Source organism: Phoenix dactylifera, chromosome 7 (assembly GCF_051530095.1).
Source record: "Phoenix dactylifera cultivar Ajwa chromosome 7, Ajwa_hap1_PhDact_Kaust_v1.1, whole genome shotgun sequence".
NCBI lineage: Eukaryota > Viridiplantae > Streptophyta > Magnoliopsida > Arecales > Arecaceae > Phoenix > Phoenix dactylifera.
In genome coordinates, this window is record NC_143196.1 from 28,019,131 (window position 1) to 28,044,991 (window position 25,861).

The 25,861-nt window shown below is 37.4% G+C and overlaps 1 protein-coding gene across 1 annotated transcript; it reads left to right on the forward strand.

Annotated features, from left to right (window-relative positions):
- Positions 1-440: 440 nt before the first annotated feature.
- On the forward strand, positions 441-24,175 carry LOC103720310 (uncharacterized). Its single transcript, XM_008809954.5, has 13 exons — positions 441-760; positions 6,356-6,429; positions 6,791-6,874; positions 7,017-7,097; positions 12,780-12,860; positions 18,421-18,513; positions 21,146-21,325; positions 21,453-21,520; positions 21,624-21,675; positions 21,860-21,913; positions 21,999-22,091; positions 22,607-22,673; positions 23,714-24,175. Exons 1-13 carry the CDS (start codon positions 619-621, stop codon positions 23,803-23,805), a joined length of 1,161 nt encoding a protein of 386 aa, XP_008808176.1. The 5' UTR covers positions 441-618; the 3' UTR covers positions 23,806-24,175.
- Positions 24,176-25,861: the final 1,686 nt, after the last annotated feature.

Consider the following 25,861-nt stretch of genomic DNA (forward strand, 5'->3'; position numbering starts at 1 on the left):
CCAAAAATGCTTTTGAGCTCAGAAAGTACTTTTTGACCCTTCAAATGCTCTTCCAAATGGGGCTTACTTGCATATTCAACTTGGAGTTTTGACGCTTAACTTGGGACTAGTCTTTTGGTCTCGACCCTTGGGGATCAAATTTGTTCATGGTCAAGTCCAAATCAGGCGACACGGGGATTGGATATGTAACCATTTACCCCTCTAGATTTTAAGACATAGTGTCAACGTCAAATTGGATTGGTCCGTGATCCACCCAAACGACCAAAACCAGACAAAGAAATAAGGTGTGCAAATCTCAATTCATTACCACCGTGACATCGTGCAAGTCAAACCCAAACAACGCAAGGAATATATATATATATATATATATATATATATATATATATATATATATATATATATATATATATATATATATATATATATATATATATATATATATATATATATAAACCACAAAAGAACAGGAAAGCCCAGGGAGCCCGAAAACCCTCCAAGGGGGAAAAAAAAGGGTAGTTTTGAGAAGAGGAGAGGAAGAAGGGGAAATAGAGGGTTTTTCTTTCTCTATTTGGATCTATCTCTATCCTAGCTTCGTCTTCTCTTCACGGGCTTCTTCCAATGGAGGGTTTCTTCGGGAAGCTGCGGAACCTGGATGCCTACCCTAAGATCGATGAGGATTTCTACAGCCGGACGCTCTCCGGCGGCATCATCACCATTATGTCCTCCATCGTCATGTTCCTCCTCTTCATCTCCGAACTCAGTAAGTGGAAAGACTCGATAATTATTATGTTTTCCTTTTATTCGTCGATGCTGTATGATATTTGCTTGATATAATGGATTTGTTAGATAAGCGCTGTTGGGATTTGGCTTTCATGCTTGGTTTTCCGCCTATTTTTAGTATTAGGGTTTTGGTTTTTGTTGTGGAAAGAAAATTTATGGGGTGTCTTTGGCTGTTCCTGTATTGGTGTGCGGTTACTTTCCGATAACTTCTTGTTGTAACCTTTGATTTTTGGAACATAAAATCGTGATGTCATCGTAACAACCTTATAGCGGGTACTTGTCATCTGTATGCGTATGAGGTCAGATCTCTCTGGCAGTTGCCGCTTGCTGGTTCAAGAACTACTAGAAACTTATTAAAATCGGAATATACGTATTTTTGTTTTTGTTTGTATTATAAATATGAGCCTTGTTACGGAGCTATGATAGAGGCCCAAGAGGGCGACAAAGATGCAGCAAGAACCTATTGGTTCTGTGTCATAATGGTCAGCCATAGAAGCTATTTCTCATACATATATTGTTGGAAGAAATGGTATGAAGGGAAAAAAATAAAAAACGTTAGATCGAACACTTTATTTTCGGTCCCTCATGCTATCAAATTCATAAATCCAGACATTTGAGTTGAATATTGTCCTAACCATTGAATTAACTACAGTTGATAGAAATATGATTTGTTTATGGAGTATGATATGTTTATCATTGAGGCCATCACAGTTCTTCTTCTTCTTCCTCTTCTCTTCTTCTTCTTCTCTAGTGAGCTACAGGATGACGATAGCCCTCTTAGCCAGTGAGCTACAAAAATGGGGGTTGTTCTCCCTCAAATGCCCCTAACGGCCCCAAACTCTGGATAAGGTAGGAATCAATGCCAGGTCACTTAGTCCAACGCCCAAGAACTTTATCTGCTCGATAAGCTGGCACATTCTCATCACAGTGTATACCTTTGATTTGGAAACTATGCCCTTTTCAAATGGTTGGAAAAAATGAGTTTTGCTCCAGCTAATTGTCCTGAGAAGTCAGCCAAGTGGGTTGTGATTGTTTGGAACTAATCAGCTAATTCTTAAGCCTACAGTTTTTTTTCCTGCAAGGGAAGGTTTTTTTTTATATTATAAATATACTGATGGGGTATATTAAGGCCTATAGAGTACAACTATGTTCAAAATTCCTTTTTTTCTTGTAGCTGATTCTTAAATGGATCATGAAGATAATTAGTGTGGTTTAAAAACTCATTTTGGTTTTGGCCAGCCAAATGAGTTTTGGTTCTCTGGCTATTGTAGTTTCAGCCAGAAAAGTATAAAAGAATTAATATAAATAAATATGAAAAATAAAACAGTCAAAAATATCTTGGACATCAACTAATGGTTTCTTATATTGTTTGGGACCTTTGAGTGGATTCTTCCACTAGCATCGCACTTAAATAATCATAAACATATTCTTATGAATAAAATAGTCAAAAAAAACATATATCACATCATGTTAGAGTTTAATTTGATGCAAATTTAAATTGTTTAAGCTTTAGATTTGTTGTGCCTATGGCCTTTTTTTTTTTGAAATTCGTTTGAACCCAATTCATGATGCATTCAAATCTTCAAGAATTTGTAAAATTAATGTAGACTTGCGGAGGTAGTTACCGTAAGTTGCTGAATGATGAAAGAGTTTTGTTGGATGTACATAGTATAATTTGTCCCTATAGGTAAATTTTGTCTAGAAACTGAAATTGACCAGAGTTTCAAATTGGTCCCATTTGAAGTCAAAGTGTTTAGTTTTGTTTATCAAAACTTCAGACCATGATAATTAGGAAATAGTGGTCGTTTGGAGTTTTTTCTTTTCTTTTCTTTTCTTTTAAAAGTATAGAGTATTTAGTATTAAATAGTCATTGGATATGGTTCAATTTAAATGAATAGTCTAAGTAAATAATAATCTATGACATGTAGAACTTTTGGACTTATTGGAGTCTTTCTACATATAACATGTTAAATGGTATTTGATTCTTTATAAGCTAATGAATTGTATAAGCATCAGATGCTACTTATTAAGGAAGAAATGGTCTCATTCTTCTTATCTAGCTATATTTGGTTTTCCTTACTTTGATATTATACCGTAGATTGGCTACCTTTGAGCAGAGCGGTGAGAAGCTTGGGGTTGGGAATAGAGGGTTTGAGGGAGGAGGAGAGCGAGAGGAATGGGGGGAGTTTAGAGGGAGATTTCTGAAACTCTAGAGAGAGCAAAGTAGAAAAGGGTTTTCCTTCTTTCTGGTGGTGCTGCCTTGATTCCAAGGTGCAGGTGGATGATGATGGTTGGCACTTCGTATTCAAGACAAGAATGGTTGGTGGAGTTACTACATATCGGTTAATGGGAAGACATCATTGATGTGTCGATGGAGGTATTGGAGACCTTTTGGTAAGTGGGAGACCAAGCATCCTACAAGATTTAAAATAAACTTTAGGACTGATAAGATGGAACCATTCCCCAGGGAATGGTGGCGACGTAAACCTCTGATAATGGGTCGAAACTTTTTCCAGTTATTTTTTTCCTAGACCTAACCCTCCTTTGAATTACTCCTCTGCCGAGCCTGGTATTGGTGGCTTTGCTCTGTCCTATGGGGAAGTTCTCAAGTATGGTCATCCTTGAGAAGTGAACAGAGGATATCCGAATCACTCCACTAATGATGGTGTTACTATCTCTAGAGAGGGAGTTGAGAAGAACTCTTTGAATCTGAACGCATATCAGATTTTTTCAATGCTAGAGGACAGGGTTTTAACTCATAACTCAGAAAACACCTACATCTAATACACCATCCCCTGCTTGGAGTAAATCTATTGGGTTTCTGGTTCGTCGTTGCTTTAACTCATTGGGAATTATAAATCTTAGTGCAGGAATGAGTTGAAATGCTCAATCTGCAAACAAATTGGGCACTTTTATAACTCTTATGAATAAGCTGATGTCAATCCTATTGGCATGGAGTAGTTGATAGAGCTAGTGTTTATTTGCCTTTCATTGAGGATATTGAGCGTGTATCTACCTATTTGTCTAGGGTGGCTTATTGGAGACTTGGGAGATTGATCATAAAATATGTTGCTGCTTTCATACCTTTGATCATATCTCAGTTTGCTAGTTGCAGAATGCATATGTTAGGTTTGAGGAAAAAATATTAGGATCAAGATTGGTACACCTAAAATTTCTGGGTACTAGAGGTGGAGGCTTAGGTTTTGACCAGGACCAAAACATACTAAAATGCTCTTAATTCAAATTCCTCAGCGGCCCATATTTTGGCTACCCTGTTACGAATATTTTCTATGTGATTACTTCCTATCTTAGAGCTGACAACTAGCTAGTCTTACATCGGGTCGTCTCAACCTTAGCTCCAACATAAAATAGTTGTAGACTTGAGGGCAACCTTGGCCTAGTTTAGGCTTGAACTAAGAGGCTAAGGTCAGGTCCAAGCCCAAAACGACAAGGCCTAAGCCTAAGCCTGGCTTGGGGCTAGTGGTCAAATGGAGGAGAGGAGATCGAGTGTGGGAAAGGTGTGAAGGAAGGGCTGATGATGTTGGTGGTTAGAGGGGTTGGGTAAAGGCAAAGGGGAATGGAGGCAGATAGGGATGGGTGAGGATAGGGTTTAGTCTGACTAAATGGTTGGAATTGGGGATGGAAATGGAGGTGGATGTTTGAGCATTGGGATGCACGAGTTGTTCTGGGGATAAAGAAGATAGAGAGGCGAGAGTAAGGGTAGGGATGGAGAAAAGATAGATGGAGGTAACTAGGGTGGTTGAGGTTGGGTTTTGAGGTAGCTGGTCATGAAGAGGAGGTGGCTGGCAATTGAACAAGGGTGGGGGAGCTGGAGATGAGGGCTGTGGCTCTACGGGGTGGGCTACAATCAGGGACTTTAAGAGAGAAAGAAATATTTATAATAATTGCATAAGTAAAAAATGTTGTATATATCATGGTCGGTGGAACCGTTACGAACCACCTGATTCGGGGTATATCGAGCTGTACTGGCGGCGGATCAGGACAGTTCTGGCAACCAAAATGAGAAACTGGGATCGAGAGGAAGGAGAAGGAAAGAGAGAAAAAGAGAGAGCAGGGGAGGGAGAGAGAGGGAGGGTGGCACGAGGGCCCACCCTGTACTGTTTTCCTCTCTCTCTTTTCCTCTCTCCCATTCTCCCTCTCTTCTGCCGCCTCTACTGTGTCGGTACGGGCTCAGCACAGGGGCATACCGACCCATACCCCGGACAACCGGTCCGGGCCTCGGTTCCGGTACAATAATCCTTGGTGTATATTATGTGTATAGTGTGTGTATATATGTATATACATATTTATTTTGAGCTTCAAGTTGGGGGCTAGCTCTGCCAATTTGTTTGGCTTGGGCTGCATTTAGTTCAAATGTCCGATTTGGAGCCTGACTTGTGTTCCAGGCTCTTTTACAAGTCGAAGCCTATCCCATAGGTGGCCTTCACCATGGCCGCCTTTTTTTTGTTGGTTTCTAGATCACCTATCCCACAGCACATTCTTCTGGATTTAGCTCTCAGGCCAACTCTAAGTGATGCACCTTAAATGCACCAGTGTGTTAGAGGTGTGGAAGGCTTGTTCTCAATGAGAATTATAACATTGGTGTAATGAATTTGAAGGGTTACAAAATGTTTTACTTGCATGTAGCTGGCAACTAGGGAGTGGTAACAATTGTTTTGACTACTTTTGAAAAGGCTCATGAGGTTTTTACTGTGATTTCCCTAAACCAAGGGCCTGCCAATTGACTCTAAATAGTTTTGAGGCATTGTGTATATTGTGATTTATAATGTATTGATGATGAGACTGACAGGAGTGGAGTGTCAATTTTTTTTTTTTTGAAATTCTTAGATCATTTTTTCTGTAAAGTTTTTCAAACTTAGTCAATCTACGATTAATGTTGACGAGTTTGTTTTTTCAGCATAGTTGTCTCATTTCTTTTGAACAGATTACCAAGTATTGAAAAGTGCAAGGAAGAGGAATAAAGAGATATCAACATTTTTTGTTAAATAGTTTATTTTGAAAAAGAAGCTCTAATTTTACAAAATTTAATGAGTGCAAGTTACATAATCTCTAATGTTAGACATGATTTTCAGTTTATGTCTCTGATAGGTCTTACTTCAACAGCATATCATGCTACGGTAATGCTAATTAAGGCATTGTTTCTACACAATTAGTTTGTCAAATAGTTAATTGACACGAGCAGAGCGCTCCCTCGGTTTTCTCCCCTCTCATTTAGGAATTTCCACGTGATTCATTTTGTATTATGTACTTAACTGTATTTTTTTAAATAGTTATCTGGCTTGCCAATCAGTCAGGCTATCGCCTTTGGACCTCTCCTGCTGTTGCTCCTGCTGAGTCATTAAGTCTTTTGTATCTAATCATATTGGAAGTCTTTGTAATTGCAGCCTGTAATACTTCTGATTTACCCCAAAAAAGTCTCAAGCTATCTGGTTCTCACTAAAACCTGTCCCTTAATAGATCTTCCAGCCATGCTCTTTCTCCCCTTATCTAATATTTTGCTTTCCTACTTTAACTTGTATTTTATTTATTATGCTTATTTTACTTCTGGTTGCAGGATTGTATCTTCATGCCGTTACAGAAACAAAGCTTGTGGTGGATACTTCAAGAGGAGCAAGACTTCGTATCAATGTAATACCACTTTGTATCATGGAAGACTTTTTTGTCAGAGCTTCATATACAAAGCTTGTTCCTTTTTATGAGTTTAACTCAACATTTGGAAACAATAACTTATTTTTCCTCCCCTTTTCTAAGATATTTTTATTCATTGGCTTTGTAGTAACTTAACCGCCGAGAGTTTATGACTAGTTTACAAATCTTGTGGTATAAAGCATGTCATTTGATAAGGAACTTGACTGCTATATATCCATTTGTTAGAAAAAGCAGGGCATAATTTTAACTTCTATTTCTTTTGAAGTCCACATAAATCATTTGTTTTGAAATTTGAAGGCTTCTCTCACATTTAATTCATGTTTCATCATTGAAAGTGCAGTTTGATGTCACCTTCCCTGCCCTTCCATGTTCTATGCTCAGCCTTGATGCCATGGATATCAGTGGAGAAGAGCACCTTGATGTAGTATGTATTACTGTTAGACTCATTCTCTTTGTTGGAGGAGTCTGTCAAACTGAGCATACCTTCTGGCAATAAGCTATATTGTTTCGGGACTCTTCTCGACTGATCTTTTAATAGATTTCTTTTCTTGCTTTGGATTTTGTAGGGGCATGATATTGTTAAGACACGGATAGATTCCCATGGCAATGTTATTGAAGCTAGACAAGATGGGATTGGTGCACCCAAGGTCAGCAATTTGTTATTGAAGCTGTTTGAAGTTGCATTTTTCAATTAATGTTACTGAAAACTATCCTTTTTGATCCAAATGCTTTTGCATTAATGCACATATACATGTATGTTTTCAATTAGTCAAGTATATACACAGACATATATGATATTCATTATGACTGTTTAAAACCAATACTTGGCAAGACTTGCAAATGGTTGTCATCAAGGTACGCCGTACTGGCTTGAACCGGATGGTATAGAGCATACCGTATCGTACCGGTATCCGGTACGGATAGCGTACCGACATTTGGTATGCAAAAAAAAATTCTAGACCGTACCGTACCGACACTGTGCTAGTGTGGCACCGATACGGGGTCCGGTACCGAAACGGCGAACTTTGGTTGTCATAGTCAAAGACATATTAAGATTTAGTTTGTCTAAGACCATTATTTATTGAATAAACATGGCGTAGGATGAACTCTTTATTTTTCAGTGTCTTAATTCTAAGTATTCTTGCATTGTTCAAATATATGCTCATGCGTCTTGCAATAAGACATCATTTCTTGCAAGCAGTTGAATGCAGCATGAATGCATGGCCAAAGTGGAAATCCTACAGCATGTGTACTTAACCATGATCTGTTTATTACGATTTCTTAGTTCTGAATGGACTTAGCAAATCAAAGGTAGTATGAGTCCGCATATGATAATGGACAAGATAGATTATCTCCTACAATAATCTAGAAGTAGGTATTGATGTTATTGGGTCATAATGATACATCTTTTATAATTGTTTACATACATTTTGCAAGTCTGTCTATATTCATTTTACAACTCGAGGAGAAGCAATTTAGATAACAAATTGCATGAACATGCGTGATGATGTCTCTAGGAGTCACAAATATTTTGGTGCCATAGCCCAACTTGCCGGATAATTTGGACATGCATTTTTCGTTTTTTTTTTGTCAATAATTGCAAAACATATATAATGAGTACTTTCATTGACTCTCTAAGGGAGACTGCATATGGATTATGGACCATATATACTGAAGCCTCGAAACTCTGCAATCCACATTCACATGACCCTTCTCAATTGTGACAAAGTCACCAACATTTAACTACTTTTTATTATTGTTCAACATAATGTTGACTTTTAAACATGGGCTAGATTTGTGAGATGCTTCAAAAAATGGGTTGATCCTAACATTGGCTAGATTTATGCAATCTGGAAGTAAACCTCGATTATTTATGTAAGTTTGGCAAGTCTAGATAGTATAAGGAATACAATGTTAACATTTATGTCTTAGGCGCAAACTAAAAGCAAATGCAAAACTGAAACAGTATAAGGCGCAAAACTGAAACAATATTCCTATAATCACCATTGTTTTTTTGATGAGGTGGGTTCACATCTTCTTGATAGCCTGTTGAAAAAGAGCGTTAAACTTGCAAAAAACATGAATACATTGTAATGATGATGAGATGGTTGGTATTGAAGAAGATTAAATCATTTGGAGTGAATCATGGTTATGCTTCTCATATTTAACTTTTCTCAAGTAGGAGACAAATTTGATCCTCGGAAAATATATGTATATATATATATTGTATGCATGAACTATTAGGAGATCCAAATGGGTTGGATCAGGACTGCGCTTGTCCGAAGTTCTCAATAAGGCCAGCCTCATAATTGAGCTTGGAACAATATAAAATCATCCCTAAATAAAACACAATGCTGGCCTCTTTGTCTCCTAGTCACATGATTCATAAAGCTGACTTGTGTGGTTAGAGCCACAAAGGTCCAGCCCAAATAAAACCCAGGGTTCACTCTTGCTGCTCCCAGTAAAGGTGGTTCAAAGAGGCAGAACTGGCCCTTATTTAGGCCCCAAGTCTCCTCTTTGTTAGCTAAATCTTCGTCTGAATTTATTTAGAAACTTTAGCAGATTTTTGGCTGGTGGCTGCTTCATGGTTCATATTGCTTACTAGATCTTGGTAATGCAATGCATGTGAGAAAGCTATAAATGGCCATGATCCTCCATTAGATTTTTTTCCGACTATTTATGTAACTCAATAATGACACTTTCACTCAGTTAGTGCACCTCTATTGTTTCTCTATTTTGGAAGAAGAACTAAACTAAGTGGGTTGTGTTTGTCGAAAGTAGGAGTAGCAATAGAGGTGTTAGGAGTGGAGATGCAGATGACATTCATGTTCTTATGTGTTTATCAAAGGCTTCCATGTTATAATATTAGAGCTTTTAGTGCTAAAAGGCTTGGGACCATAGGTTTTTTATTTGCATGGATATGAAGTTAATTGAGTCCTATAAGGCTGCAAATTGGGAGATTAAAGGCTACCAAAGCAGGCGATGTATAAGCTAATGTAATCATTTTCATGCACAGTAACTTGAAGTTTCAGTGAAAGAAAGAAGAAAAGCAAGGGGAGGGTGACCCTCCGTTTTCCCTCTACCTTTTCTACCTTCTTATCTCATACGCTACTTTATTCTCTCCATTTCTACGCCTTTATTTCTTCATATTTACTTTATTTGCTAATTTTATACAATAGAAATTACCATATCTAAATCAGATCCAATCCATTTTCCTGCAAATTTTCACAAGCAGCCCTATCTTCATCTAGGTTGCATCAGTAACCAAAGATAGATTAGGTTCTTTCAATGAAGTATGTACCGGTTCTATGACAAGGACTGGTTTTCAAGGATCTTTAAAGGGAGAAACCAAAACTTAAAGCTAATTTTAGTTGAACATATTTGCTTCCATTTATAGAGGGTGGACCTTGGTGCAATGGTAAGGTTGCTCCGCTGTGACCCGGGTATCACAGAGTTCGAAATATGAAAATTGCCTCTTCGCATGTGAGAGTAAAGCTGGATACATCTGACTCCCCCCAGAATCCACGATAGCAGGAGCCTCATGCAGTGGGATGCCCTTTTTTTTATATTTGCATCTATTTATGCTTTATGGTTTGTTAGACTATGATGTTGAATTAAAATCATTAGGATGTGGATTCAGTACAAAATTTGGAATTGTAGGTGCATAACTTAGCATTTTTAGGATTATATCTGTTCTAGGAGTAAATAATTCATCCTAATTTAATATATATTTCAAGCTGTCTCATACTTTGTCATGAGATGGCTCCATATTTTGCAAGTGATCTTCTTGGTGTAAATGAAAACATCTAAGTCGTGTAGACATTGCTATGATTCAAGTTAGTTAACCTCTCTCATGTGCCAGTTAGTATTCCCTACAAATTTTGCTGTTGGTATCCTGTTCTGTTTTAAATGATAAGATACGGCAATGGAGAATCTTTTTACATATCTTTTGATGGCTTTTTAAAGCTGTCAGCACACCATTCATTAGTAATTATAATTTTTGAACAAAATATATAATACCATATTTGCATTTAAAACCAAAAACATTTATTACCCTTCCCTCTATTCACTTTTCTTTCTCATTCCTCCTATATTCTCCTTCTCTCTAGGGTCCACAGCTTATCTTTTGTGACCCCCTGCCTTTCAGTCTACAGCCAGTCCACAGCTGCTGCTTCATCACCCCTTCAGTCTTTTTATCTACTATCATATTACTTTTGTGAATAGATCCTTACAAAGGATAGTAATCTCTTAAAGCACCTGAAACCCTCTTGGACTCCAATAAGTAAGAAATCAGGGACCCACCTGTGGATCTTGACATGGCAGTCCTAAAACATGCTGGTTCCTGCTCCATTGGCTTCTTGACCTGAATTCTCTAGGTTTGTGGAATTTGGCACCTGAGAACCTAAGAAGAGTGTCATCTCCATGATTTTGCAATGAAAAAAGGACTCAGATCCCCATTGCACTAAACTAGGCAAACTATGGGTTGGAAATAAAACCGACAACAATAGGACTAAAACTATCTCTTTGTTTTTCTCCATGACTTCACTGAAACTCCTAGGTTTTTAGTGTATGTTTTTCGAAAAAAGAGGGACTTGAGTAGAAGTCTAAAAGATCATGCCCTGTTGTGTCAATAGAAAACAGAAAATAATAGTCAAAAAAATGACATGCAGTGGAGGACGTCGTGCAAGGGACAATAAGATTCGCTTGACAATGTCAACTCTGCTGCCGCAGTCTCCTCTGGTTGGGTGATCATTAATTTGTTTAGCAGGGACTGATCTTTCATCTCTCTGTTTTGCTCGTCTAGATCTTGTTTTGTCTGAATCTGTTCACATGACCTTTTTTCATATTTTTTTAGGATTTTCTACGGTCTGAGGCTGCAGTCCCCTGCTTTGGATGTTTCATTTAATTTTCCCTTTCTGTGTAATGAAGTCTTGATGGGTCCCCCTCCCTCCTCTCTCTCTCTGAGGGGTGAAAAAGAAGCAAAAGGAAAAAAAAAGTTAGTGAGGTGGAGACAGTGAAAAGTGAAGAAGGAAAGAAGATGTATTGAGCACCCTAACCCTCCAGGTTGGCTTCCTTTTGTCTCATACAGTGCATAGCTCAATGCATGCTACTGAAAGCCCTGTTTTGCATTTTGACATGGATGCTCTCATCTTCTATGCCCACTTTCTTCTTCAAGTTGGCTTTCAATGACAGGAAATCCCCAGAGGCCCTGCCATTACCTCTGCTAGTTAGTTCGCAATTCCCTCATGAACCTTCCCATGAGACTGCTGTCTACTGCCAAGTATTCATGGGAGCTTAATGGAAACTGTGCACAACTGTAGCAAAATTGAAAATGCCAATAAAAGAAATAGAATTATATAGGTGTGGTAAATGGCATTGATGGAAGAAATTTGTGAAGGGGGAACAGCTAAAAGGGTTCTCAGTAAGAACCTAGAAGATAAGAGGCTGTATAAAAGTTTCCACATGATAAATTAGATACGTTGATTGAAATTTGTGAATATTTATATTTTGTTTGAGTCAAAACATATTGTATAGGGCAGGTAAACCCAAAATCAAAATGTAGGCCAAGAAGGATATTGCAGAGATATTTTATGCTATGCTGTACTTTGTAAATTTCAGAAGAATGGGGAACTAAATGAAATACTTCTAATAGTATCGAAGTGATGTGAATGTAGTGGCTTGCTTTTGGAGTATATTTTATTTATTAAACTCCACTTATCTCGAGGAAAAGATTTAAGAAAGTAATGAGACCAAAATTGCTGTATGAAGTTGATAATTGGGAAATGTAAGGTTCAAGCAAATATGGGAGTCTAGTAAATATGAGAATACCAGGATAGTAGTGCAGTTTGAGACTCAGGGGTAAGCCTTATCAGCAAAGCTTAAAAGCTTCACGAATGAATGATATAATGTTGGAAAACTAAGTGTAGCATAAGAAACAAATTCTTGAAGAGTCCTCATATAGGAGAGGATCTGGGACATAACAAAATCTGAAGGGAAGTTAGGTTTGATTTAAAAAGTCTTCTTTTGAATAAAACTTACTTTTTTAATTTAAATGCATAAAGCCACCTTCTGATAGTGGAGTGAAGTCATTTTGGTAGCTTTCTCTCTGGTTAAGAATTGAACATTTGAATTTGTTTAAAATTCTCTTGATACATGTCATTGGAAAAACACATCAACTTTATACTTTTCCTCTCATTATGTGATTTTTTAATTTAATTTTTAACATATACGATTTTCGTTTTCTTAATGATAAACTATATTTCATTTTTTGGTCTGTATCTTCTCTTCCTTGCTGCAATATATGAATTGACATTTGCTGTTCTTAACAGATTGACAGGCCTTTACAAAAACATGGTGGGAGGCTTGAACACAATGAGACATATTGCGGATCTTGCTATGGTGCAGAAACGGTATATTCAGTTTGCAGCAGTAGTAAAGCGTTATTTGGACATTGCATTTCTTGCAATTATCATTAACCACATTGTGAACTCTTTTCATGCTGAGTAGCAAATGTTCTATTATCCATGGTTTTCCAACTTTATCCTACTTTGTTTGTTCATTCATCATTCATAAATTTCCTCTTTTATTCAGGGAGACGATTTTATGTAACTGTATATTCATATTTTGACATGATAATTTAATATGGGTGTTTGTAATCGTTACATTTCAGATTGATCCTATCCATGGCCAAGTCCTTAAAGTCAAAAGCAAAATAGCACATATTACTTGATAACTAAATGTCATGATAATTGACCTCATGTTCATTTGGCTGTCTAAGGTCAAACTTGAGATTCTAATTTCATACTTATTGGACCTACCAGATCCTGTAACTAGGATCTAGATTTTTACTCACTTGGATTAAACCAACCAGATTTGAACACACTAACATGAAGTATTAAATTTTTTATATCATTCTTTTCCAATCTTTTGGAGTAAACAGGGAAGCATGTGACATTCTGTAATTTATGTATCATCTGCAATTTTGACCTTTAGGAGCTTGTCGTAAGGTCGAAATAAACTCTTCAAAATGGTATGGTACAAGCACAGCCTCCTTCTTGCTTACGTCAAGTTCAATCATATGCTTATCTTTTGACATGCTGATGGATCTGAACCATCAATCAAACCTAAAACCATTACTATTCAGAACTGGATTCAGGTTCAGATACATCAATTTGTTACCAAGTTTAGATCATATAATATCCTTTTTGATTTTATTTATGGATTTGCACGGATTTCTCCAACTAGACCTGCTTATGGCCTACCCTCAAGTCCATTCTTACTCAATCCATCCAAGCCATGTTTGGTCTTATAAGCCTAGAGCATGATTTTTAAAACCCCTTCTTCATAATGTCTGTCTCTGGCCTTTGCTGTGTACATCTATATCATATCACATAGATTTGCTTCACTAGAGCTTCGTTTGATGCATATAGTTCTTACCTTTATAATACACATTTTTAAGTGTTCTTTGTTGAGATATTCCAAAATTTAATGAGAGCTGATGCCTGTTAAGACAGAGAGCACCAAAGGTTCTAACAACATTGTTAAGAATGCATGGAGACTGGTTGGAAGTCTTTGTAGTAGCTGTCATGTGACTGATGAGTTTTCAATCATGTTGTATTAGCATTAATGCTCAAAAATAAACCATCAAGTTATTAGATAAGTTATTCCTAAAATAAGAGCTTTATGCCAAGAATAGCGTGTGACAGCTTTTCATTGAAATAGCTATCCTTGAGATAAGCAAGGTTTGATTGGAATAAATATTTCTTTCTTATGCTTGTTTTTAAAAGCTTTTTGGACCTTATGCCTCCTTTATTTCGAATTAAAATCTGCCCTATTTGATTAAAAAGCTATTTTTTTTGGAAAATTATGGAGGCTCAACAATGATAGAGGCCATAACTTGACATGCAAGCATTGGATGTTTGCAAGGATACTAGCCAATATATAAATTTACAATAAGATATGGTCCCCTCATCTAAAATTTAAATACTAAGGTTTCCCTTGCTAAACAAGCCTAATCTGCAAGGTGAACTATTCTTAAATGTGTAAACCAACAGAACAATGAACAATTGACTTTCACCATGACATCCACCCTCAATCAATTGGTTTTGGGAACCTTGTGCAGAGAAGGGTCCTAACATGAAAAACTAGAAGCCGAATTGACTTGTAGAAAGAGTTAGATGTGTGCATAGGTTGGATTGGGTCGGTTTGGAGCTAAACCCAAAGCCGAACCGATTTAAACTGGTGTACTAAAACCGGAATCAAACCGGACTGACCATCTACAAAAACTGCTTGAAACTAACCCAAAAAATTCGGCTCGGTTTGGTTTGGTTTATCGGATTGATATTCAATAGGCTGGGCTAAATGGGATGGGCTGAGTCTAAATATTAAAAAAATTATTTTATTTAGGGTTGATATTCAATGGACTGGACTATAATGGGCTGGGCTAAGTCCAAACATAAAAATTCTATCTTATATATAAAAAAATATATAAAAAAAATAAAAATTTGAAATTTATATATATAGACATGTATGGGCCAGGTTAGGTCGGTTTGAATATATATTTGTAAATATACATACGGGCCCGGGTTGGGTTGCATCGGATCGGTTTGAATTGGTTTTCAAAAAATTCAAATCGAAACTGAATCGAATTTTTTCGGTCCAAGACTTTCTCAAACCAAAGTCAAACCAAAACTAAAATGATATAAACCGAACCAAAGAGATTGATTCGGGTTGGGTTTGTGATTTGGTCGGTTTTTTGCACACCCTTAGAAAGAGTTGTCTTAAAGCTACATGTATTTAGCTCATGAAGATTGCAGAAACCCTCTAAGGTTCCATTGGATTGAGAAGGCTTTAGTTAAAAAAGGAAGAAGGCATGGCTTTACACAATGGAGTACTTCTAATTCAAGGCATAGATTTAAGTCAAGTAGCCAATTGGAGGACTGCATTGCTCCAGAGTTGAGGTAACCATGCCGGTGCTATGTAGGCCTCGTACTGGGTGGATACTTGTCTTGCTATGTTGTGTCAATGTAGGTATGCATTGGCATATAAAACACATTGGCAGACATGCACAGGCATGCAACTGTGCTTGGCGGTAAGGTACTAGCATGATACATGCTCAGTAAGGCTGCAAATGGGTCGGGTCGACCCGAGACCCGACCTGCGTAGACCCGACCCGATCCGAATTTTAGGACTCGCGAGTCCGGGTCGGGTCCTAAAATTGGACCCGAATCATTTTTTGGGTCGGGTTTGGGTTTACCGAAGGGACCCGATTCGACCCGAATGGACCCGAAGAGAGAGAGGGGGGAAGCAAAAGAGAGTTTTTTCTTTTCTTTCTTTTGTATGGGTCATGGCACTATTGGTCTGTCAGGATTCTCTCTCGATCTATTACACTGTTGGTACCTCTGGTGTCTCGGTAGCTGGCTTTTTTTTCCTTCTGTTTTTTAGTTTTTGTTTTTTTTAACTTTTGCAGGGAGGAAGTGAGGGAACACTGAACTGAATATGGGTCATGTGCCAGTTTTCTGCAATGGAATTGGATTTTGGAAGAAGGTCTGGGATTTTTTTTGTCCTCGTGAGAGGGGAGCTGGGAGACACCAAGTTCCGTCCAATCAGTCATATAGACAAAAAGTAGTGTGATTTGAAATTTGGCTTGTAGACCGACTTAGTAAGTCATGGGTCATCTGTTCTGACTGGAGGTCAATTGCAAGTCTTTCAAGTCATGGGTCACCCAGCACCTCATAATTATGATATGACCAAATTAGATTTGCCCAAATTCTTTCTCAAAAGCACAAAAAATGGACCCGATTCAGATCCGACCCCGACCCCGACCCGACTCGGACCCGACCCGATCTTCAACTGGGTCGGGTCTGGGTCCAAAATTAGGACCCGAACAAAAAAACCGGGTCGGATCGAGGTCACCGAGGACCCGACCCGATCCGACCCATTTGCACCCATTGCTCAGTGGCCTGTGCGACTCACATTTTGATCCTTGACTGCTAACGGGCAATATACAGTACCTGATAAAATAGTGTAGTTACATGCATGACAATAACATAGCTAAGGACACCCTTTCCTAACTGAAGAATCACAGGCTAATGGTTTGCCTTAGATAAAAGCATGAAATAATTCTTTATGAGTTTGTGAGAAGTTAGACGCAATAAAGTGATGGACTGCTACAATAAGATATCAGACAGTGTCAGGTGATCTTGGCATGCTTCACATTTCCACCCTTGTGGAAAACTTGATTATTCGTAGCTTGAATAATTTTCAACAAATATGAGTTTCATACTAACTTTGCTAATCATTTATTGACAGTAAAACCAAACTATGTTCTATATATAATAATCCATCAAATGATACTTGATGTTGGTAATGAAACAAAAGATAGCTCCATAAAGATATAGAAGGCAATAATTGATCGACAATTGTAGAATCATTAGCCTGATCATCATTTGTGAAGGCTCAACTCCAGTGAAGAGGCATAAGAGAAGATCAAATGGTGGTCCTGAAAGATAGTAGAATAATCAGAAAAGTCTTTGAAGTGAACAGTATGAGGAGCTCCTACTAGCTGGTACACCATTCATGCTGAATGTCTGATGTGCTGGGAGATACCAAGTACCTATCACAATATGGGAGAATGTTGAGTAGAATCATTACGAAACACACCATTTCAAGTGGAGCAGAAAGGAAAGACACGGGGGTGGGGTGGGGGATGAGGGTTGGTGGCAAGGGTGTAGGAAGAGGTGGGGTGATGGATGGAGAGGTGATGCAAGTTGAGATAGAAGGTGAAGAGACAGACAGACTATGCTTCTAAAACTAATTCCTTATTACTTATCCTTCAAAGCTTAATGCAAATATATAATGACATATGCAATGAATGTTCTAGTTATTGGTCCATATAAGTGTGGGAGCTTCAGTTGCCACTGCAAGCACCATTTAAGTGTGGGAGATTCAGTTGCCGCTGCAAGCATGTTGAGGTCCACATCCTTAATATAGAAAAGCTAGCTCAATCCTTCTCAGTAAATTAAAAGTTCAATCATGATTTCTGGATGTCCAAATTTTGTGCTACTCTGTTTAAAGTGTCATATTAAGGCTTGGAGGTAGGATTTTTGCCCTCCTGTTTCTTGCAATACCTTTCCTTTATCTTTATTTTTAAAGAAAACCCTCAAGCTGGGATAAGCTGAAGCTGGATTCCCACGAAGCGAAGCCTTCAATTACATTATGTAATAGAAAGAGAGTTCTTTTTTTCTTTTGATGAGGGGCCTGAATGAGGTACCATGCCTCTCTCTCTCTCTCTGTGTGTGTATGTTTATTAAAGACGTGCATATCATGCATATCATTACAGGGTTATGTTCAAGACACCTTGAAGCAGCTTGTCAAGGTATCTGAGACTACAGCATACAACCATTTAGGAGTTGGTAATTTTATCCTTATTATCTACTATAATATAATCTTATTCCTTGTATGCAGTAGGCTGATCATACTGTAATTAACTAACTATTGGCACGTGCATATTGATCTTTAAATAATAATTGTGATACTAGCAATTGATGTGGAAATGTTATCTTAATTTCATTATTTACCTAAAAAGTCTATAACACTTGACCCTCAGTGATATAGATGCATTTTGATTCAATTATTCAAGATGCAGCACTTAGGAACAGTTTGAGAACAGAATTCAATTTTCTTCCTCGGCTATGAGTAAAGTTCTGAAAGAATGATGTCTTTTAAACAAATATTTCTGTGTAGGATATATTTTACTTCAAATAATTATGAGGTTTGCTGTTGCTTCACCCACTGATTTCCTTTATCCAAATATGTTATTCTAACTACTTATTCACTAAATTGGGCAGTTAGCATCTCTTCCACATTGTGATTTTCTAATTACACAGCTGTGCCCTTGTTTATTATGGTTATAAGAAACACATCTGCAAAAGTGTCTGATTAATCATCTGGGTTTTGGGATTCCTGCAGTCGGATGAAGATTGTTGCAACTCTTGTGAAGAAGTTCGTGAAGCATATAGAAAAAAAGGTTGGGGTTTGTCAAACCCTGATTTGATTGATCAGGTATCTCAACATGAAATCTTATTGTTTCATGATTCATTTTTTAATTTCTTGCATTGTGACTCTGACAAAATTCTTGCTTCTTAAAGTTAATCTAGCTTGTTTATTATTTTTCGCTGCCATGAGCAAAGTTTTATGTATATTTTTACATGTGACTTGGATCATCATTACTTTTATCTTGACATTCATTATGTTGTCATCCTAATTGTTGGTTGTGGTGTCTTATTTGAAATTATCCTGACTGCTTGCTTAAGCATGGACCTTTTGACTTCGCTCATTGCATAGTTAGCGATATTTTCAATTTTACTTTATTTACTCTGGACGTTGTGAGTTGTGACAGTATTTGGCATGTCAATTTAAAGGCCAGCTACATCCGATATGGTCTCACAGTACACCATAAATTGTACAGCAAACAGATGTCACTAGAATAACATAGCTATCCAAATTATGCCGATGGCCATAAAAGAGGGGGAAATGTAATGGTATAGACTGATTACCTACTTGAGATGTCGTAGCAGTCAAGGATTAACATTCTAATCAACTCAATCTACTTAGCTTGTTAAAACTATTATTTACATTAGTATTATTGCCATTGTTTGAAAAATTAGCCCATTTCGGCTTTTGAGTTAGGACATCGCTCCACTTTTGGGCAAGTCAAGTTAGGGACGCTCGTCAGTAGAGCTCTCAGTTTGCTTTCCTTATATTTCCACTATAACGTAATGGAGCCCCGATTTTCTTCGATGCACGATATTAGGCATGTTTATATTTGGTGGACAATGCATTCTATGATCTGACATTAAAGGAGTTACAACTATTTAATTGATGTTGTGCATGTTCTCAAGGGGGAAAAATATACATATCGTCCAATTGCACTTACTCTTTCTCTGACCTGCAATACTTATTATGATTTATTTAATTCTTAGGGTGGGTTCCCCCTCCCTTTTTCCAAAAGGAGAGAACATAATTCTTAGTGCCCTTTTGAGGTTTATTTTCCAAACTTGTCTACTTCATTTATATTTGCCACTGGTTCGTGCACTCTTCCCTAAACGCTTTGGTGTGTCTCTTGCGCAATATTGCAAGCATCAGCAGACCTACAACTTACCTATCTTGCCTAAACGCAAGATCAGGCCTGACCAAAGTGACCAACAATTCATAGGTACACCCAGTGAAGGCCTGCATACTAGAAATGAGGCCCCAGATTTTTCAACACCGAATTGATTGATAGATATGCTGCCGATCCCATCCATGCTGCACCCTCATCACTTATCATTTTTCTTTTTGGTCACTTTTTCCTCAAAAAAAAGTTTTCAATTCCTAATCCCAATTCCAACAAACATTACATCTTTGACAAACCATGGAACAGTTGGTTCCGAAGCCGACACACCCACACAACAAAACCTTGTCAAAAGCTAGATGGCTTTATTTTTCTAAAAAGAAGAAATTTGTATAGAAACATCTTTGCGGTACATAGATTTGCCATCCAACTGCCCCCTTGGATCAATTAAACGCCAAATATGAGTGACATCTGCAATGAAATTTTTTGAGAATGTCTAGATCAAAGTCCGCTGAACCGATACAGGGACTCGTACCGATCAGCGCCCTGTACAGTCGGTACCGGTTTGGTGCCGAACCGAACCGGTAGGGCGTGCCGTTTCACGGACCGGCACACCCTAATTTGTTTGTTTTGCAGCTCTCAAAAAATTTAATTAGTAATTACTCTTTTCAAACTTTTTCTATGAATTTAAGTCTATTTTGATTTTTTTTAATGCTTTTTTGATGTTGTTTTGATGTTTCTATGATCTTAGTTTAACCTAAATAGCATTATTGCCACAATGGCCGCACTATGGCAATAATGCCATAGTGCTAATTGACTTGGTGCGAACCGACCGGTTTACACTGAGTCAACATCGAACCGGTTGGAACTGACCGGTTCCGACCGGTTTTGGCAGGTTCAGGCCGGTTTCGGCCGGTCCCATTGTGTTTCCGGCTCCTATGGGCTAGAACCGTTTCCTATTAGCGAACCGACCCGATTTCCGGTACTGCCTGAATCGGGCGGTTCGGCCCGGTTCGGCAGACCTTGGTCCAAATGATTAATTTGTTCTACCATCACTACTCAGCTAGAGCATGGTGGCTAACTTCAAGAGATCTTTTTTTTTTTTATTACATAGAAAATACTATTTCATTTAAAAAGTGAAAGAAATGATAATATCTAAAGGGTCCCAAAAGCTACAATACATCACAGCCATCCATCGAAATCTTTTCATATCAGATGAGGCACACGTCACCGTACTGCCCAGATTATACAGCCACCCTCTTCTGTCCATGCTTATGCAAATCCTTATTTCCATATTGCATGTACCCTGCTTTCGTTGTGTTTGCAATGAACATAACGATATATCTATCTTGCCACTAGCAGCCATCAATTTGTGCTATCCAATTAATTATCCTGTTGGCTATAAATACATGAAACATTTTTAATTTGCTTATTCCGAACATCCTGGATGTTGACAGCTTACATTGGCTAACTAAAGGTGGCTGATACAGTTGTTAACCGTGTCTTAGGGTCATGACCACCTTTGAACCAAAGAAAATATTTAAGCTCCTGGCGATGCTGACTTTTGTTGTGATGTTACAGTGCAAAAGGGAGGGTTTTCTTCAGAGGATTAAAGATGAAGAAGGTGAAGGATGCAACATCTACGGTTTTTTGGAAGTCAATAAGGTGGCTGGAAATTTTCATTTTGCCCCAGGAAAAAGTTTCCAGCAGTCGAATATGCACGTGCATGACTTGCTACCATTCCAAAAAGAGAGTTTTAATGTAAGTAAACCTTTGAAGGAAAAAATTAACACTTTAATTTGTAAATTGTTTATAAAGATAAACAGGAAAATGTTTAAAATCTTGGGTCTGTCAGTTTCAATATGTAACATGTCTCTGTTGATGCCAGATTAGCCACAAGATTAATAGATTAGCTTTTGGAGAATACTTTCCTGGCGTTGTAAATCCTCTTGATGGGTAACTTTCCATGCCCTCAACTTCTTCATTTGCCATTGAAATTGTATATACTGTTATAATCCCCTATTCAAGTTATAATACATTTGGTTTTTGAAATATCTAGAGTGCAATGGGCACAACAAGCACCATATGGAATGTATCAATATTTTATCAAGGTTAGTCTTCTTGGTTTGTCTTCCTTTTTAAATTTTATAGATGATAAAAGAAGATGTCCTATTTGCTACCTTAGTTTGTTCTTACATGGCTAAGAACCTAGCTGTCTCCTGTTGTCACCTTGAGACTATGTTTGAAGGGTATTGCTCACTCATGGGAAGTCCTTATTAATTTATTTCTTTTCAGGTTGTTCCTACTGTCTATGCAGACATAAGTGGGCGTACCATCCAGTCCAATCAGGTAGAAATGAATGTTTGATGCAATGGCCATTTCTGCATTATCTGTGCGATAGTCTCTTGAGATGTCTTGGCGTTCGATTCTGCAGTTTTCTGTAACAGAGCATTTTAGGAGTGATGATATTGGTCGAATTCAATCTCTTCCTGGAGTGTTTTTCTTTTATGATCTTTCACCAATCAGGGTAAGGCTTTCACAAGTTCTGCTTTAGCTCTGGAATCAACTATTTGCCTTGTGTAGTGGGCTTTTTTGCATTAATTATTTTATCCACTTAGTTTGACATATTTGACAGTCTGCTCACAGTTTCATTTTTTATATGTATTCTTGGGTCATCTTTGAGCTATTAAATAAGCTGAATGGATTTTTTATGACTGTTTTATTTACCAGATATGATGACTAGTATCTATTGATGTTTACTTGATTGTGTAAATTGAAAAATTCATTCTTATAATACGTCAGAATATTATCGGTTATCAATTCATGCTCTATTCACTTACGAATGTATCATGTGTTCATTCCACAGTTTACCCATTTAAAGATTGTTGTGCTGTTCCCTTCTTCTTATAAACTTATTCTGTTTAATTGCATTTCAGTCCAATATATGCAAACAATGGTTGATTACAAGCTTTCAATTGTAATGGTGTTCTTGAACAAGTGTTTTGCACTATAATTGGGATCTTATGTGAATGCACTTTGCAGGTGACCTTCACAGAGGGACATGTATCATTCTTACATTTCTTGACCAATGTTTGTGCGATAGTTGGAGGTATTATGATATATCATTCTCATTATTGTCATTGTCATCTTACACAAGAAGCTTTATGTGATCCGATTGTGTTGACTTAATGAGTTCTTTGCTCCCGCCATTTCTAGTCTTACTGGCTTAAACAGAGCCGACCTTGATGCATTATTGGTCTAAGGTTAACAATTAAAAGCGAGGTTATAAGATAATGTGCAAGCATTATCGTCATTTTTAACATTGTCACACCAAAGCTGCAGGGTTCATCCCATCTATAGGGTGTTATTATAATAAATTATTTTTCATAATTCTTTTGTGACAAGGGTCAACCATTAATTGGTGCTTTCATTGTTAGTACCTTCTTTGGCATTTGCCAGATTGATTCTACAGCCCAAATTTTGTAACTCCCAAGGCTCTTTTTAGAACTTTGGTTTCCAATGCTGTCCTTGGATATGCCAACTTTACATGAGCATTCTCCTTTTCTCATTTTATTTTGCTCAGGGTTGCTTGTCACCTTTAGCCATCTGTCTAGTTTTCAGTAGATGGGACAGCTTATTCATCCTCAATCAAAAATTTAGCCACAATGAGTTGCTTGACAAAACTTCTAGGATGGTGTGCTGAAAAATCAGATAGGGAAATTACAAGAAGGCATTGAATAGGTTTTCTCCCTTGGAATTATGTGAAATAACCAAGCTAATGGTCAAATGCAGAACGATACTTAGCCTACATGGTAGGGGAATGCTTCTTTCGCATGCATCACTGAAGCTATATCATGCACTTTCTATTATACTTATAGTAGGTGAGATCATTTGGATACTTTTGAAATCCGAAGCCATCCAATGTTAGAATGAGCTCATTCATATATAATACATACAGTTTTTGTCAAATTTCAATGGTCTTTTTTCTCCTCAGTTTTGAAACAAAAGTTTCTTATGATTTATTTTTGCACTATAAGTTGATTTCATGGTATTGTTTCATAGTTGGAGGGACATTCCAAGTTAAAAAAGATCTTATCTCAATTTATGCCAATTATCTAAGCGAATGTTTACACTGTTGCCTATGTCCAGGTATATTTACTGTTTCTGGAATATTAGATTCATTCATCTATCATGGTCAGAGGGCAATCAAGAAAAAGATGGAACTCGGAAAGTTGAGTTAATTATTGAACTCTTGTGTAACCTTTTACGCTTGCCCGCCAAACAGCCTTGGTCAGGGAGGATTCTTGCAGATGGATGGGCATTGGAGGGCATCAACTCACAATGAACCATCTCAGTAAACATAGACAATTTATGGGATTGGGTCTTTTTTTTTTTTGGTTTCTCTATGATGCACGCTGAATGGTGGTTGTGTTGTGGATCTTAAAGACCGCTTGAAAGCTGTCAGCCTTTGTATTCTAGTCATGTAAAAATGGTGAGTTGCTGGTGGAGCAGTGGCAGTGATCACTCAGAAATTTCTGTAACGGATGACAAAGAACTACTTGAGGTGTTTCACAGTTTTAAAAAAAACAAACGAATGAATTTTTCCAGAAATTGTGTTGCAACTTTGATTTCTTGTGGATGTGTTCTTTAGCTGTGTGATAGTGCAAATCATCCAAATCTTGAACTTTTGCATCCCATCGGTGACCCATATATTTACCTAATGGGCAGGTTTCCTAAAGCTTGGTAGCAGCTCATAGAGGGGTCGTTTGGTTCGCAGAAAGCATTTTTTCTCCTAGAAATTAGATATTTTTATTATACCTTTAATAAAAATTAGATATTTAATGTTTCTTTAATGCTGAAGGGTTTTTTTGAAAAAAATAAAAATGGAGTGATTTTCGGCTCACGGAAAAGTAATTTTTTCATATTTCTCATGAAATTTTTTCTTTCATGAAACATGGGAATCATATTTTTATGGAAATACAACTTTTCAGTTTCTTTCTTTGTAAAACTTCTATCAAATAAGAGGCATCTCATTATTTTTTTTGTTGGCCATATTTTTTTTCGCTTCTTTTTTCGTGAACCAAACGAGCCCAAAGGAAAAACCATAGTGGTTGCTTTCATTCAAGTACCAGGATTGGTCGTGAGTCACTGTAACGGTTATTTTGCTATGTACCCTGAAAAAAAAAATAGAGTTCCTGTCGAGGGTCATTATTCTTTGAAATCCCATATATGTTGGGAGAAAAGACAGCTCTTTGAAGCTTGGGTCCTCAAAGAACATTGTTATGTTTTTAGGTGGGACTGACAAGAATGTAAAAAGACCTCCAGGGTAGAGTACTGCCTTTCATGCTTACACTAAATGACGTGGTCTTGTGTTATGTTAGTGCATTGTTCACACGGACTACAAGCTTTGTCTCATTCATGTAAGCTTGATGGTTTAATATATGTTTGATGGACATCCTCCAAAAAAAAAGGGATCTCTGTATCTTTTTAATCTCCTGTATTTTGTTATCTCTGCACTGCTATTCTTTCGACCTGAGCTTGGTTGATGCCCTTGTCAGCTCGCTGAATGTTTGATGCCCTTCTTCGTCTCCTTCTTTGGTTCTTCTTCTTCTTTCTTTCTTTATATTGGGTGACGTTTTCTATCTTTGCCATACTCATGGTTCTGGGAAACATTTTGGTGTTCCTAGACATCCATTCAGCATAAGGTAAATGCCCAGCTGTGCTCTAACTGGCAAGCATTATGAGGAACACCAACTATTCAGCATAACTTTATGAGTCATGATCAATCCCCTGGTTTTCGATAATCTGAAAGATATTTGGCTGTATTTTCTGCTTAACAATCCTTTCTCATTGTATATCAAATATTGATTGTTGTTGACTGACTTTCTACCTAATTTTCTTTCTTCTTCCTCTTTTTTTTTTTATTTGCCTAGACTTCCTGATTTCAGCTCAACCTAACATAGTTAGTCCGGCCTACAATTAGGTAAGATTACTCCACATGCACTCCAGAATTCTAGAAAACTAATAGCATATGAATTTGATGGACATTTAAAGAAAATTTACCCCAAAGAAACAGCATTTTAATAAACAGTTTTGTCTATGTGCTTAAACCTCTGTTACACATATGATTATTCAGGTGCTTAATGGATAATTTAATAGTAACAACATGGACTTACACTCAACTTCTATTTGAGTGGAAAGAAAATAATAATTGGTCATTCGATGACAACCCTATGACTAAGGCTAAAATCGGATCGAATACTAGCATATCCATATCTATATTTATTTTATTTGATA